Source organism: Pholcus phalangioides, unplaced genomic scaffold (assembly GCF_987345545.1).
Source record: "Pholcus phalangioides strain wild (caught in Gottingen) unplaced genomic scaffold, Ppha-v1.0 ptg000172l_1, whole genome shotgun sequence".
Lineage (NCBI taxonomy): Eukaryota > Metazoa > Arthropoda > Arachnida > Araneae > Pholcidae > Pholcus > Pholcus phalangioides.
The window spans coordinates 6,848,386-6,864,472 of record NW_028301637.1 but is presented as its reverse complement, the minus strand read 5'-3'; the positions used below and the strand labels follow the sequence as shown (position 1 = coordinate 6,864,472).

Below are 16,087 nucleotides of genomic sequence, written 5' to 3'. Positions count from 1 at the left end.
TACCAATCTCTGAGAATATATGGGCTTTTCGTTCATTTTTCATATTTTTCCTTCAAACAGGAAAAAGTCCATGATGATAAGGTCCCTGTATAATAATAATAAAGGAAAAAACCGTATAGATGGCAGCGACCATGTGTTGATGTTTGTTTACATTTTTTTAAGTCTTTCAAAATTACTCTCACAGCGCTGTGAAACATTTAGGCGTGTTATTTAATTCAAGTTATTGATGAACTTTAAAATAATTCCTATACTAAGATGATATTCAATAGATTAAACTCGAGTTTATTCAGTAATTTGAGGAAAGTTAAATACTTCTCTCTTCAAGGAAGTTACCGGTCATATAAGTATATTACATCATCATTTCTTTCTAAGAATTATCAAAGTTCGAAATCGATTTTTATTGATGGAGCTCGATCTCTAGGCTCTGGTAACCCTGCGTTATCATTTCTAAATGGGGAATTTAATACGAAGTTGATCAATTATAATTACATTAGCGTTAGATGTTACTCTAGTAAGAAAGATGATGATGACGGTTCCGAAGAGTCGGACAGTGGCGTAGGCAACGAGGAATCCGCAACGCCGCAGTCTACGACGTATCCGATGGCCCAGCAGCACATAGGAGCCGCATTGCAACCGATATCTGTGCCGGAGGTTTGGCCCACCGTACCAATTATTGCTGTGAGCCGTAATCCCGTGTTTCCGAAGTTCATCAAAATCGTTGAAGTGAGTTTCGATGGGGTTGAGAATTGTTACTAAATAGTTAATTGAACGGAAAGTTGAGTAATTTTGAATATCTCTTGAAATGCTTTTCAATTTGATGTGCTGTGGAAGAATGAATCGACAATTACATATTTCGCTGGTTAGGGGCTGTTTTAAAGTATGGATGCACCCAGGGCCTCAAATGTATAAAGGGGTAGCTTCAACCTAAGGGTATGGTCACAATACCACCAATATAGGGCAATTCCACCCGATCATTTCAAACAAAGTAAAGGGTATAAAGGTGGTCTCAGTTCCTCCAACCTCAACATTCCGTTACACTAATTTTAGATGAATTTCAATTCTTTTTGAGAACAGCTATAGTATAGTCCGTTTTTGGCAATAAAACGTCTGAAAGCGGGACGAGAAGTCGCCAAGAGTGAAACTGAGTCATGCTCTCAGATGTCTTTCTTAGCAAAGAAAAAAAATTTCAACGCATTTGCCAAAAAATGGATAAAACTACAGCTGTTAAAAACGAAAAGTATAACTGAAAGCAAAAACAATAAAATTCTCGACTAAATACTAAATCAAGATTAAAAATATAACATCCTAGACCAGAAAACCAGGACTTATAAACAACCATCCCTCTTGAAAAAAAAAAAAAAAAAAAAAAAAAAATATATATATATATATATATATATATTCTTTAATTTTAATATAAACCATGCTCTCTTTTAAATGATACAACGGTCAGGGCAAAAAAAGCTCTCTGGGTTTCAATAAAAACAATCTCTCGGTTCAATATAAACATGATTGTTGGATTAAAACTACAATGGCTAGTTGCAAAAAATTAATAGAAATGTAAATATGAAATGTACAATCTGATGAAAAATAAATCTGAAATGTCATATTATAACAGGAAAAACACTAGCATGCTGAGAAAACAATTTATACAATACATGTGTAAATGAAACCAACAAAAAAGAATCCAAAATTATAACTTCTATTCAAATGTGGTATTCTATACCGATGACATCTTGGGGGGGGGGGGGTGACGTCACCTTCAGACGATAACCAATGATAAAAAAGGGAGTAGAGCAAACCCAGAAGCAGCAAAAAAACAAAAATGCAACTGTGCTCACTTACACTTCCCCACTTATTGGCAGTCTGCCAATGACTGGCAGTTTCTGCAAGCACCAAACATATTCAAGCATTCACACTAAGATTGTCTACATGCACCAAACCATGCTTACCTAGCTTCATTGGTTCACACACGAAAAATTGTGGTTGGATACTTTTTTAGCAAACCACATATACTATTTGGAGATTTTGTTTGGAGGGGGATTGCTTGGTGTCTATGACATTTTGCTGCTTAAATTTTTTTTTTTTCGATTTTCAAGCCTTGATAATATTATCATGCAGGTAGGCCAGGTGAAAAGATTCATTGATCCAGTAAATATTACAATGAAAGCGTTATGTGTTAATTTTAATCAGTAACATTACATGACATTTCTTATAACCAGGTGTCTGACCCTACATTGGTTGACTTGATCAGAAGAAAAGTTCGACTGAACCAGCCATATGCAGGAGTGTTCATGAAAAAGTTTGAAAGGTTGGCATGAAATAATCATAAATATTTTTATGGAATAATCATGTTCATGTGAAATAATTATTCCTTCCAATCATTAAAAAAATCTGGAAACATATTACAATGATACCACGGCTTATGAATTTTTTGGCTAATGAAGGTGATTTTTTTGTAATTTTTATTTCTGCTAAGTGTACATTTTGGTGTCCCCACCCAGTAATTTTTCCGGAACCACCAAATAAAGGCGAAGGAAAAATTTGGTTCCTTACTTGTCACGTCTCTGAAGCACCATTGAAATATATTTCTTAATAAAAGTTGCCTCGTTACACTTGTCCTTCCCAGGATGAGTATAAATAATGATGGTTGTGAATAAGAGCTGTAATCTGGATTAAGTTATCTGGCATAATTAAGAATGATAAAATTATCCTTTATCAAAAAAAAGCTAGTTTCTTTAAAAGCGGGATGTATGGCTATATTTATTTTGTGCAGTAAATTATGTGCAGCTCGTACTAAAAAAAAAAGATCAGGTTCAGCCCAAGGTTCCCCAGGCTAAAGCCCTGTCAACGTGCCGCAAGAGTTATCTTAGAGGAGGCACATAGGGATTTTCACCTGGACTGCAGGTAATCTTCAGCCACCCCTTTGCTCTTAGCATCAAACTGAACATTCTGGACCTTATCTTTTTTTATCTGCATGTAAGAGACATAGAAATGAGCTGATGAAATTACAAATGAATAGGGACACATACGAATTTGACCGGATTGTCTATGTAGTGTAAAATAAAAAGATCTGCAGTATCTCATCTTCCTGTAAATTCTCATTTATCCAGTTTTGAAGCTGTTCATTTTAGCTTTCGGTCACTTTTGTCTTTTTATTATGCACCTTTAGTGTTTTGCGAACCTTATCTTCAAATTTTGCTAAATTTTGCTTACCCGGAACCAACTAAAGGATTTCCCATAGAAACCTGTGGGAAATTTTGGCTAACAAATGTGATTCTGGAACAAATTATCTCCATCAGCTGAGACCCCTGTACAATGTTGTAGACAGCATTGTTAAATGAACTCAAAATAGACAGGTTTCTAATCCTCCTGGTTCTTGTGCATGTAGCTAATTTTTGTACACTTCTTGCATATACATTTTACACGTAACATGTATTTACCTTCTCTTCCAGTTTCTTCATGATCAAATAAGTGAAAATTGCCACAGGCATTTAACACTCAATGCGCTCGATTTTGTAATTATACCATTAGCAAAAATATTGAACTTTTTGTTTTTCTCCTTCAAACTTTATGTGGTTGCAGCGTTATCTTCTGGTGGCAATTTTAGCCATTGTCGCTGTTGAAAATGTTAAGCTAGATAATATCTTGCTAGATAGAGAGCTGGAACTAAAGGGGGGTGAGGGGCAACTGCCATGGGCGGCCGTTTCAGATGGAAACAAGGAACACTATAAAATTATCAAATTTTTAAGTTGGGGGCGGAAAATCATGTTTGCTCCAGGCAATAAAAATCCTAGTTACCGACCTGGCTGGGTACCATCAGTTTTGATTTGTTTTCATACATCTGCATGCAAACTTCACTTCATTAATTCACATATTCCACATTCCTTGTTTTGCTGTATATGTATATATATTTTACAGTCTCTATGTCAGGGCTGGACAAATCCCATTTGCCAGGTCACCATGGTGACTAAAAAATTGGTATTGGCTTACAGCCTAAAATTTCTTTGTGTAGTTACTGAATTGTGTGTGTGTGTTCTGACTGAGAGCAGTGCAAAATGTTTGGAATTTATAGCAGCATATCTGCCAACATGAAAAGGGGGGGGGGTCACCATGCTCTGAAAAAGTCAAAAGAAGCATTATTTTGGACCTTTTTCTGTTAAAAAATTTTTGGTGCTTAGATTTTTTGCGATTTGTCCAGCCCTGCTCTATGTAATTAACCCCATAACTGCTGACGAAATCTTTCATGATCCACTCTCCAGTTCCACCCTTCTTTGATCACAAAGAGTAAAGGTATATAAATATGCCCGCGGCAGTTAAAGTTCAGACTCCCCAGGGCATATATATATACACACACGCCCATGGCAGTTAAGGGGTTAATGAACCTCTTCCATGTCAACCATAAAAGGAGATATCAAACAATGGATAGAAAATAAACATTTTCGACAATGGAACTCAAGGCAGGACCTCACAAGCCAAGCTGGCCTTGGGAACCCAACCTAATATTACCAATAAACTTATTTAACTGAATAGAAAACAGATTCGACAGGCCAGACAAATCATCACTGGTCATGCTAATCTAACGAAACACTTACATAACTGTGGCTATGCAGATTCGCCTATTTGTTCTGTGTGGAGAGGAAGACGAAACTCCACTTCACTATGTTGGACGATGCCCCGCCTTCTCAATCCCGATGAGCTACTTTGGTGATCATGAGGTGACACTAAGTGATGTAATAAATGCAATCAGCATTCACAACTTGGTAAATTTTCTTAATTATACCAAACACCTGAACTCATGGTGAGTATCAATTTTCTGCTCTGATTCATACTCTCATGAGTTATTTTCAATAAACTCATGGTGAGTTTTGGCCATATCCTTAGATCTCCTCTGCTCCTTTTTCCTTTAAAAGGGTACCACAGATAGGTGCAATTTCCTCAATTATTTTGATAGGGCCCATATCGGTTTGGAGTTATACCATAATCCCACTCAAGGGGCTCAACAATATGGTAACAGACACCATACCTCACATCCCCTATGTCAGTTGCAAAACTTTTGGAAATTTACGAATGATATTTCTTCACAAAAGCATGACCCACAATTCATGTTACACTACTTGGTGCTAGAGTAGTGGGCAAAATTGCCTGAGCTTTTCCTACATGGGACACCAAAGATGATGATAAGCAGTTAATTGTTATGTAATAGATATTTTACCTACATTAGCCTAGTTTACTGTTTTTTGAAAATATTATTCTGTAACAAACCTTAAATGTAACAACCCAACTTTATATACATAGGATATGCAATGGAAATTCAAAATGACTGAACTGAATGAAAGACCACATTTTTTCATTTTTTATTTTAATTTAATTATGTCTAACATACAGGATTGTTGGAACAACATGAATTGTTTTCAGGAAAAAGAGGGAAATGACAAACGAGATAGACTGATATATTTTCAATAATGAAATTTTAACCCCTTTTTTCTAATGATTCGTTAAGTATCACTGTTCTGTAAATTTAACTGAATTACAAAAAATCAAATAAAAGACTGAATTAAAAAAAAAATTAGATTGGATATTTTTCTATTACCTTATACCTTTCAGACCCTGGTGTCACAAAAGTGTAGGTTGCTTTTTCTCACTGTAGAATTTTTTCTTTTGACCCCAGGGAGTTTCCCTGACTTAAAGGATGCAAGGACATTCTGAACTCATGGTACTAACTTTAACCCTTTCAGACCTTGCATGCACAAATGTGGTGGTATATTTTTCTTGCTACAGAATTATTATTTTTTAACTTAAATGACTGAGGGATACTGACTGCCTTGACTTAAAGGATCATGTAAGTTTTGAGTTTGAAATATGGTAAATACGAACTCTGGGGGTTTTCATCAGATGGCAACACTTAAAGAGTTGAACTTTCAGGGGATTTTTAAGATGGCTTCCGGGAGAAAGTGCCTCTAGGAAAAGTGGGATTTATTACATGAAATGTGTGTGTATAGCAATACAATTCTGGAAAAAATTGTATATGAAGATAAATATACCTTGTATCATCTCAGGTGAGAAAATTTCAACAATATGGATTCACAAAAAAAAAAAAAAAAATGGAAATTTGAAAAAATATAGATTTGCTGGCATTTATGTTTTTAAAGCATTTTTGAGTATCAAAAATGCAAAAACATTTTGAAAATTCCAAAAAATAAATACTTGGGGTCTGTAAAGGTTATGTCATTTCCAGATTTTTTTAAACTTTTGTTGTAGCAATATGGACGTTGTAGAGAAGATTGATGACATTTATCCAGTGGGTACATTTGTTCAAATCCATGAGCTACAAGATCTTGGTAACAGTTTGAGGATGGTGGTCATGGCATATAGAAGGTTGGTACTCTTCTGGTTATTTTCTGATTCTGGTTATTTTTTTGATTCTCGAAATATGAAACATAATTGGTTAAAAATTGGTTTGTGTATGTTACTTCTTCTGTTTCTATTCATCTGTATATCCTGTTATTATTATACTCGAATGTGATAGCCATGAATGATGACACAAAAACAATATAACATCAGTATATTGTTACAGAAAAAGTTCTCACTATTGATTCCATGGAATCCCCCTTTCTCCCTCACAGAAGAAGGAGGGGGGGGGGGGGGGTAAATGGAAATTTGAAAAAATATAGATATGCTGGCATTTATGTTTTTAATGCATTTTTGAGTATCAAAAATGCAAAAACATTTTGAAAATTCCAAAAAATAAATACGTTCTTAATCACTTATATATATTGTTACATATCTCAGTCCTTTCTTCTTTGGGATTTCTCTGGAATTCCATGGAATCACCAGAGAAGAAAGAGTTAAAACATACAGGGTGAAAATTTAAGTTTGTTACACCTCAAATCACTTTCCACCTCAAATAACTCATAAACCAATGGCTATATAAACATCATCAAAGCTCTTTACTGCTGTTTTAGAAGAAGTATTCGGAAAACTGGATTTAGATGAGAAAGGAATTAAAATAAATGGAGAATATCTCAACCATTTGTTTCACTGAACACATTGTCATTATCAGCAGTAATCCAGACGAACTAGAAAAATTATACAAGAACTGGCGAAGGCAAGTATTCAGGTTGGTTTAAAAATGAATCTGCAAAAGACTAAAGTTATGTTCAACTCCTTTGCTTTAGAGAAGATCCTGCTCAACAACACATAGATAGACTATGTGTTGTTGACACATAGACAAAGTTCGTAACTGCTCACAACTGCTGACGTTGCCACCAGATGGCGACTTACACAATGATGATGTCACTCTCCGCTATCATACGAAGGTTTTAACAACTGGATGTTGCGAAGATATATTTTGGAAAGAGAGAAAATTCAACTCTGTAGTCTAGTGGTCTAGGGCGTTCACCCAGAAAGTGAAAGAACGTGAAAGATTAAATTTCGTACCTCTGTACATTTTTGGCCCTTAGTAAAATAAATGACACATCTAACATGGGCACGTTATCTAAATACTTTTTGTAAATTAAAGTAAATGCCACGGCTTACGAGCTATTTGAAGTAAGTTTTCACCCTGTATAATCTGCGACTCAAACCTTTGTCAGAGCTGCCACTTCGCAGTGTCAAACACTGACAAAGGTTCTTTGTTAAACTGCTTTGGGGAACCGCGGGTAAGCGTTAATTAAGAAAAGGGGTGCAGCAAGTGAAAAAAGTTTAACCCCTGACATATAAGGTGAAGTTAAATGGAAAGTTTTTAAGGAAATTATGTGTCACAGATACTTTCATGTATTCTTCATGGGCAAAGTGTTAGTTGAAACAATATTTTCGCTATTCGTTAAAACGTGATTCAACTGCATTAAGATTTTCATCAAAATTTACATTTTTTCAATATGTTATTGCAAATTAATGTTATAACAACTAATGAAAAGAACCAAATTTTGAAAAAAAAAAAAACTGTTTGAAATAAAATTTAAATTGGTTAAAAAGTAAGCAATCTTTTTCATTTTTGTTCAAAAAATTTTCATTAACACTTTTAAAATACATATAATGTGAATTATTATTTTTTCAGAATAAAACTCTTAAGGCAAGTAATAGAAGGTATGTGCAAATTTTTCTCTTAACCGTTTAAGCTACATTGACGAGATATCTCGCCTCCTTAAAAACCTCTTATTTTGGCATTTACAAGCCCATTTCTCAACAGAACACTTTTCCCTATACCCCTTAGTTTGCATGTGCTGGAAATTGGAATAAGGCCTACTTCATTAAAAAAAATTATATGGATTTGGAAAGGGGGAGGGGGGTTCTGCTGTGCTGCTTAAGGGGTTAATTTGTCATTCATTATTTAATAATGAATGATATGAACCTCTTATCCACTATGATGCCAAGATACTTGTGCGTAACAGGATAGATAGGTATGCCTTGTATCACAATTTAGTACCAAAAGTCAAGTTGATCTTGTTGGTAAACCACATACACACTGCCTTGGCCTTATCCAGTTCAACACAAGTCCTGATGCATCAGCGCTTGACCAGACCCACTGGTATGTAATTTGATATGAAGTCATTTATCTGTACCCGGAATGAGTGCGAGTCGAGATAATAACTCACAAATTTAATGATGCCAGAAATGACAAGTTTTCTTTTGTCTTAAAAACCTACAGACCAGTTCTTGTCAGCACAACTGAGTGGTATGGTGGGAAGATGCTCATTTATCACCATGAAGAGTGCCGTCAGGTTTTTCGGAGTCTGAAGTTGTATTTATGCCCTCAAGTGACTTGGCCTATATTATTGTTTTTCGATTGGTCAGTTGATCTTATGACTTTCGACGAATTAGGAACCTAAGAATAGTTCCCACATTGATCAACAGTGACATTAAAGATGGGGTGCAGTAGGTGTTCAAGCATCCATGATATTTCGTAACACAGTACTGAGCAACAGAATTTACTCTGAAATCAAAATCTTCTAAATTAAACTCAAGCCAAGTGTTTCACGGGTACATAAAACTTTTTGAAACCTTATACTGATATCTTGCGACCAGTAAAAGATAGATGTGAGGTATAAGTTTTAGGGAAAATAGCCTGATATGAATGTGAAGATACTAGGCCTTATGATTCATGACCTAAGTTTTATTACAACTTTTGATTATCAGTCCCAGAAATGTCTTGATAAGTTAGTTACAGCTGTGAATGTCTTGCGATAGCTTCAAACATGATTTTTTTCTTTTGCTCCAAAGATTTCACTTTTGAAGTACGATTTTCATTTAAAATTTCAGATACAGAGAATGAATCACACAGAAAGAGGAAAAGACGAAGAAGCAGAGCTAATGGAAATAATGGGAATTCATCTGCTGTCCAGGAGAATTCAGTTTCATCTGATCCTGCCACTGAATCTCTCACGGAACAACCTCCTTCCGTGGAAACCAAACCTACCCCAGTTCTTATAGCTGAAGTAGAAAATTATACTCATGACACGTATGAAATGACTGAAGAAGTCAAGGTATGTTATCTAAATCGGTTTGTTTTAAGCTGTAGTCAAAACTGAAATACATGCACTTGTGCTATATGGTGATAACTAGGGATGGGACGAATAATGATTTGGCCGAATATACAGAGTGTTTGATGGCCGAATATTAATTTTCTTGAAATCCATCACAATTATAAATAAAATTGGCATTTTTAATTGAAAATAAAATTATTGGTAATTTCAAATGATATTGGATTTTAATTATCGTATATACTCGTGTATAAACCGACTCATATATAAGCCCCCCCCCCACTTCAGGACCACCAAAATCGCAATAAATTCAAAACCTGTATATAAGCCGACCCCAAAAAATCCATGCATTTCAGAGAAAAAAAAATTCTTATCTTTTCATGCAAAATTAATAGTTTTTACGGAAATTTACAATAGAAAACGATTCAAACTTTTTAATTAGTTTCTTCTGAGTCTCCAAGCTCATGGTAATCCATCAGATCATCATAGGGGGTACCGCATCTTCATTTTTATCTTCATCTGGGCTGCTATCGCCATTGCCACTTTCATCGAGGATATCATCTTCATTTCCGTCCATCGCATTGCTGATGCAACACTTTTTGAAGGATCGGATGATAATTTTGGTGGAAACAGAATTCTATGCCTCGTGTACCCATTGGCACACTAAGCCAATGTCAGGTTTCTTCAACGCACCACTTTTTTTGTAGTTTCTTTATCATCGGAACTCATCCATTCGATCTACAAATTCTTCAAATAGTCTTTGAAAGACTTGTTGATGCTCACATAAGGCTTTACAATCGAAGTTAACCACTTGGTATCAAAGCCAATGATGTTTCGATTTCTTTGTCTCGTCTTTGACATTATTGAGGTTTGAACATATCCCATACCAATAATGCCAGTTTCTCGAACACTGCTACAAAAATTACTACTGATTGTGGGGTCGAAATTTTCTCATCAAAAACTGACCCGAGTATAAGCCGACCCCCCCCCCCCACTTGAGGAACAAATTTTTCCACAAAAAAACTCGGCTTATACACGAGTATATACGGTACACAATTTATTATGTAAATAAATATTAAAAAAACTGGTAGCTAAAAGATTTTTATTGCCATGATACTGACAATGAAATTTAACGATGATATATTGTGTTTTAATATTACAGTGATACCTCGGCTAACGAAGATGGTTCATTCTACAATCACGTTTGTTAGGTGAAACGTGATTTCCCATAGGTTTCTTTGGAAAATAATTTGATTTTTTTCAGGTTCTGACCAAAATTAAAGAGAGGGGTTTTTTAAATCACCAAGGAATGCTATAAAAAGACAAAAACTAATTGAAGGCTGAAATAAAAAGCTTAAAAATCGTATGAATGTGAATGTACAGGAGGATGAGAGATGCTGAAGATCTTATTTACTTCACATTATGTACACAACCAACACACACCAGCTGTAGTCTACTATAAAGCTCGTGTTGACGCAACCCAATCGATTTCGCAAGTGTCCCCATCCACATTTGTGATTTGGTCAGCTCATTTCTTTGTCTAATACATGCAGATGGTGAAGATAATCTCTCAGACTTCAGCTTGATGCTAAGAGTGCACTAAAAGAATGCATTCTCTGAAAACATAGTGGATACTTTTTTTTTCAATGCATTTTCTATTTTGGCTGAATCTTTCAATTAATATGGAAATGATTCAAAGAATTTCAAAAAGAAAAGTGTAGGTACATCTGAAAAAAGATTCTGAGGTGGACGTGAGTTAATTAGGCCCTATTGACAGTAATTCTGATGATGATTTGTGCGAAAATCTAGCTCATGATGCAGATATTTTGTTAGTACGTGCATTTATATATTGAAAATATTCGTTAGCTGAATCTTTATTTATTAGCCGAAGCAGAAAAATCACAAAAAAATCTTCATTACAAGGAAAATGTGTAAGCCAAGGCATTCATTAGCCAAAGTATCACTGTACTTACAAAATCAATTTTTTTTTTCAACACTTGTTACAATTTTACATCTAATTCAAAGAATGTCAACCATTATTTATTCTCAAGTATTAATGCATCATAAAATTTAGGACTTATTTTCCCACTTTAGATGTTCTTTGCCCCTTTCAGTTGCTCAGTACATTTCTTGTCTAGATGCGTCCTTTAATTAGTGAACTTGTGTAATTCATGCTCACTTCCACATTTATTACAGTAGAATTCTATTTTCAGTTTCATGTTTTACTTTTACTAGAAATTCACCCTGACATAATCTCTTGCACATAAACTGATAGGTATGCACCACACAATAAAATATAATCAGTAAATTCTTAATTTATGTGAAAAATTCTAATTGAAATGATTTTTTAAAATCAGTTTGTGTCATGCTTAGATTTACACGGATATTTGGCTGAATACTTAAGCCAGCATTTCTCAATCTTTCAGTATTTGCGACCCAATTTTCAATCATAATTTTCATCGCCCCCCCCACAAGTGCAGTACAGAGGGGCACCCCCCCCCCATGAAATTTTTGGAACTTTCATATGGAATATTACATTCAAATAATTTGCTGAAAATTACTTTTATCAACTTATTTTAAACGAAAATAAAACAATCTTTCCTCTGAGAAAGTCACGAAAATACTGAACAATATGGGATGTATTCTAATTATTAAATACATTGTGCAGTACTGATAAAGTCCTATTTGAAGTGTATTATATCAGTGTAAATGCGAATTTTATTTTTTATTATCTTATAATGCATTTTGTTTTGCTTTCCTTTCAGAGTAAAATCATTTTTTTAAATAATACATATTTCTTTCGATATGCTAGCGCCCCCCCCACAGGTTGAGAATTGCTGACTTAAGCATTATTATTACTTGGCTGAACCAAATATTCGGCAAAAGGGCTGAATACTGAATAGACGCTGAATATTCATCCCATCTCTAGTGATAACGTTTTAGTGAAAAAATAGTGCACCATTTTTAAATTAAAACTTTCTTTTCAGCACTCAAATTACATGGAATAAATTTTAAATTTCTAACTTCAGAGAACGTTGTTTGGCATCATGTACAAATTTCATCAATATACTCGGGTCTCTTGTTTTTGTTGCATATGATTAGAAACAAAAAAAATGGTTACATATATTTTTGGTCATTCTTCTATACTCCAGATTAAAAAAAAACAAAAACACACGCACGCATGCGCGCACGCGCGCACACACACACACACACACACACGTAGAAAACATTGGATTTGGAATGGAACTTGGCATTTGTAATTATCATACTGAAATGTATGAATGATTAAAATATCAGAACAAATCAATGATTTATTGCGCAATGATATGGAAAACATTAGTACCGTGTTGGGGCCGCTGTGGTGGTCGACTGGTCATAGTGACGGACTCGCATCGCGGGGACCCGGGTTTGAGCCCCACCGTCACCACAGTGGTGGTCGGCCGAAGTTGGTTTTCTGTGGTTCCCAACTTCAAGGCGCAAATGCGAGCCGATCTCCCCGTTAAAAAGTCCATGGAAAGTAGATGGGCAAAATGTAGATGATGTTTACCTTGATTTCCAGAAGGCATTCGATCAAGTCCAACATGGTAAACTCTTGAAACATTTTCACGAGGTTGGGATTGGAGGCAAGTTGCTGAAACGGATAGAATCGTGGTTGAGAGATAGGTCACAACGGGTTATGGTGAACAGAGAATTCTATGATTGTACAGGCGTCACCAGTGGAGTTCCTCAAGGAAGTGTCTAAAGTGTGCCCATCACTTTTTATCGATAAACTCCATCAGGGTATCTGGTATTGCCCATGGCGATAGACCTGAGTTGTGCTCGGCTTGAAAAAAAAAGGGAAAAAGAACCTTGTTGGCCACCTTTGGTGCGGATACAAGAAAAGATATGGTCTGGGACTGATGCATATGGGTTCAGTATGTTAGTCTGAGGCAGATTTGTCCATGTTTGTTGTAACTGGGTCTCTAGTTCCTGCAGGCTTGCAGATTGATGAAGTCTTCGTTCCCAGCTGGTTTCTTATGTGCTCTTGATTTGCTCACGACTGCTGGTCATCCTTCATTTCCGTGTCCAAACTTAAAAATGAACTTCATCTCCTCCCTCTCTCTACTCTTCGTCTCATTTCTTGATTAACATTGTTATATAAAATTTTCCATTGTCAATTCAACATAGATACTTCTGGTATCTTAGCCAAACCATCCTACATCTCTAGAAAACTCAACCATTCCCTTAAATTAAAACCTATTTTTGCTTCCACTGACTGCTTTAAATACAGCTTCTTTCCTCATACCATTGGGGAATGGAACAAACTCCCAAGCTCTATTGTCGAATCTCCCACTATCACTAGTTTTTGTCTAATATCAAACAATATCTTTGTCATTTTTAATCGCATCCTCTTGTATAGGCCCCAGGGCCAACAATATTGTATAAATAAATAAATAACTGATTATACATCGGATGAGTAAGCCTCAGAGAAGGCTTCCAACTGGATACAGACTTTCTGGAGACACTTTTTCCGTATGTGTGAGAGCAGTATCATACTGAAAAATTCCTGCTAGAAGCCCTACAATAAGTAGTTGAACCTGTGGCTGCAAGATTTGCTGGACACATTGTCAAGCTTTTAGGGTGTCCTGCATCACGACCAGAGATAGCCTTCTTTCATAAGTGATGGCTCTCCAGATCATTCCACCTGCATTTGGGACTTTATGCCTTTCCAAAGAATAAGCTCTAGTTAACTAGTAGTTGCTAATCATTGGGGTTCTATTGTCTAACATGAGCATCATTGGGGTTACATTGTCTAACATGAGCATCATTGGATGCCAAACAGAATCAAATTGCAATTCATTGCTAAAGACAATATAGTACCAATCCAGAGCTATCCAGGTTCATTGCTCGAGACACTCTAGTGAACAGTCAACGGTGTTGGTCTGTCAGTGGCGCAACTTGAACAGGTGGTATGAGAAAAACTTCCTTCTCCTAACTATCTGGAAATGGTCCAGTATGATAGCAGGTTTCTTGATGAATATGACATCTGCGATCGGATGGTCTGTGCAATCACCATTGGTGCTGGTTGGGCTTGCCTACAGATGAAGTTACTCTCTGAAGTAACTCCCTCTGCTGTTGGTCAACCAGAGATCCTGTTTGATGTGCATGTGTGCCTTCACACATCCACTGCTTCCAGTATCTCCTAATAGTTTGGTCAAAATGGTCAGGTCGAGGGCAGAAAGTTGATGTGTTCATCCTGGCTTAATCCATTGATGCAATCTCATTCAAAATCCTGCAGTTGCATAATAGGTCCTTGAATGTGTCTTAGAGGCATTTTTAGCAAACAAAAATAGTTTATTTACCAAAACAGAGGTACAATTTGTAAAAGCAATCTCTAAGGTTGTTTTGAAGAGCAATGGGAAAAGCACTTTTATGTCCTCTGGTGGCGGGAATATTTGCATAATCCTTTTGGAATACTAATCATTTACATAACTACATATAATGACTTTCTGCCAATTCTTGTAGCAATTTAACTATTATTTCTTTTGACGGCAAGTATACATGAAAAAAAAGAAGATATTCAGATATATTTTTCTTGAATTTTAGGCATTATCACAAGAAGTTGTGAAAACCATACGTGATATAATAGCTTTGAATCCTCTATACAGAGAGAGTGTCCAACAGATGATTCAAGCTGGACAAAGAGTTGTGGACAATCCAGTATATCTATCGGATCTAGGTAAAAACTCATAAAATATATAGCTATTTTAATTGGTTGCATGGTTTTTTCCTTTTTTACTTAATAGCATTCTTAGTTTTTTATTGAAATTGTTCAATCCAAAATATCATGAGTATTGCCCCCTATACTTGTAACAATAATCGGAGGATCCAGTAAAAGTATGCAATTATGTTTTCTTTTCATCCCAAGCAATCTGGTTTTTTCATGCTTACTATAAGTTCATCATACATGCCAAATTTCTGTTGATTTTCATAAGGCTATGATATAACGTGTAGTATCTATGAAATTTTTTCTTTAACATTTTATTTATTTTGTTTTGTATTATGTTCCTTTAGGAGCAGCATTAACAGGTGCTGAGCCCCATGAATTACAAGAAATTCTGGAAGAAACTGATGTGAGTAGTAATGGCATAGGTCAGGGGTTCTCAAACTGTGCGCTACGGTACCCTGTGTGACACCTCTGACAAAAGTTTTTTTGACAAAGACTCTTTGTTGAATTGCTTTGGGGGGGGGGGCTGCGGATAAGCATTGATTAGGGAAAGGGGTGCTGCGGATGGAAAAAATTTGAGAATTCCTGGCATAGGCTAGTATTTTTCAACCTGTGGTCTGTGAGGATCGGTGAGAGGGGAGGTTAAAGGGGGGGGGGGATGAGGGTGTAAGAGGTCCATAAGATCATTTTCATTTACTACCATTGCATGAATGACACATTTTGTGTTGTGAAATCTCAATTGATTCGATTTTTTACGATATGCAAATTATAATAAAGCAATACAGTTTGGATTTTGTGGGAAGATGGCATCGAAATAGACTTTTTAATGCTATGTGGGGGGGGACCTCAGAATATTGGCCTTCACTTGACTACTTCATGCACTAACTGTGGTTATATCACT

At 35.8% G+C, this 16,087-nt stretch overlaps 1 protein-coding gene across 1 annotated transcript in view; it reads left to right on the top strand.

Annotated features, from left to right (window-relative positions):
- The first annotated feature begins 100 nt into the window (after nt 1-100).
- Lon (lon protease homolog, mitochondrial) overlaps nt 101-16,087 on the top strand; it is a 54,129-nt gene continuing 38,142 nt past the window's right edge. The window contains exons 1-7 of the mRNA XM_089255784.1: nt 101-723; nt 2,220-2,308; nt 6,259-6,375; nt 8,057-8,085; nt 9,259-9,482; nt 15,066-15,198; nt 15,534-15,592. Of these exons, the coding sequence (XP_089111910.1) occupies nt 256-723; nt 2,220-2,308; nt 6,259-6,375; nt 8,057-8,085; nt 9,259-9,482; nt 15,066-15,198; nt 15,534-15,592 (1,119 nt within the window). The 5' untranslated portion in view covers nt 101-255. The remainder of the gene's footprint in view (nt 724-2,219; nt 2,309-6,258; nt 6,376-8,056; nt 8,086-9,258; nt 9,483-15,065; nt 15,199-15,533; nt 15,593-16,087) is intronic.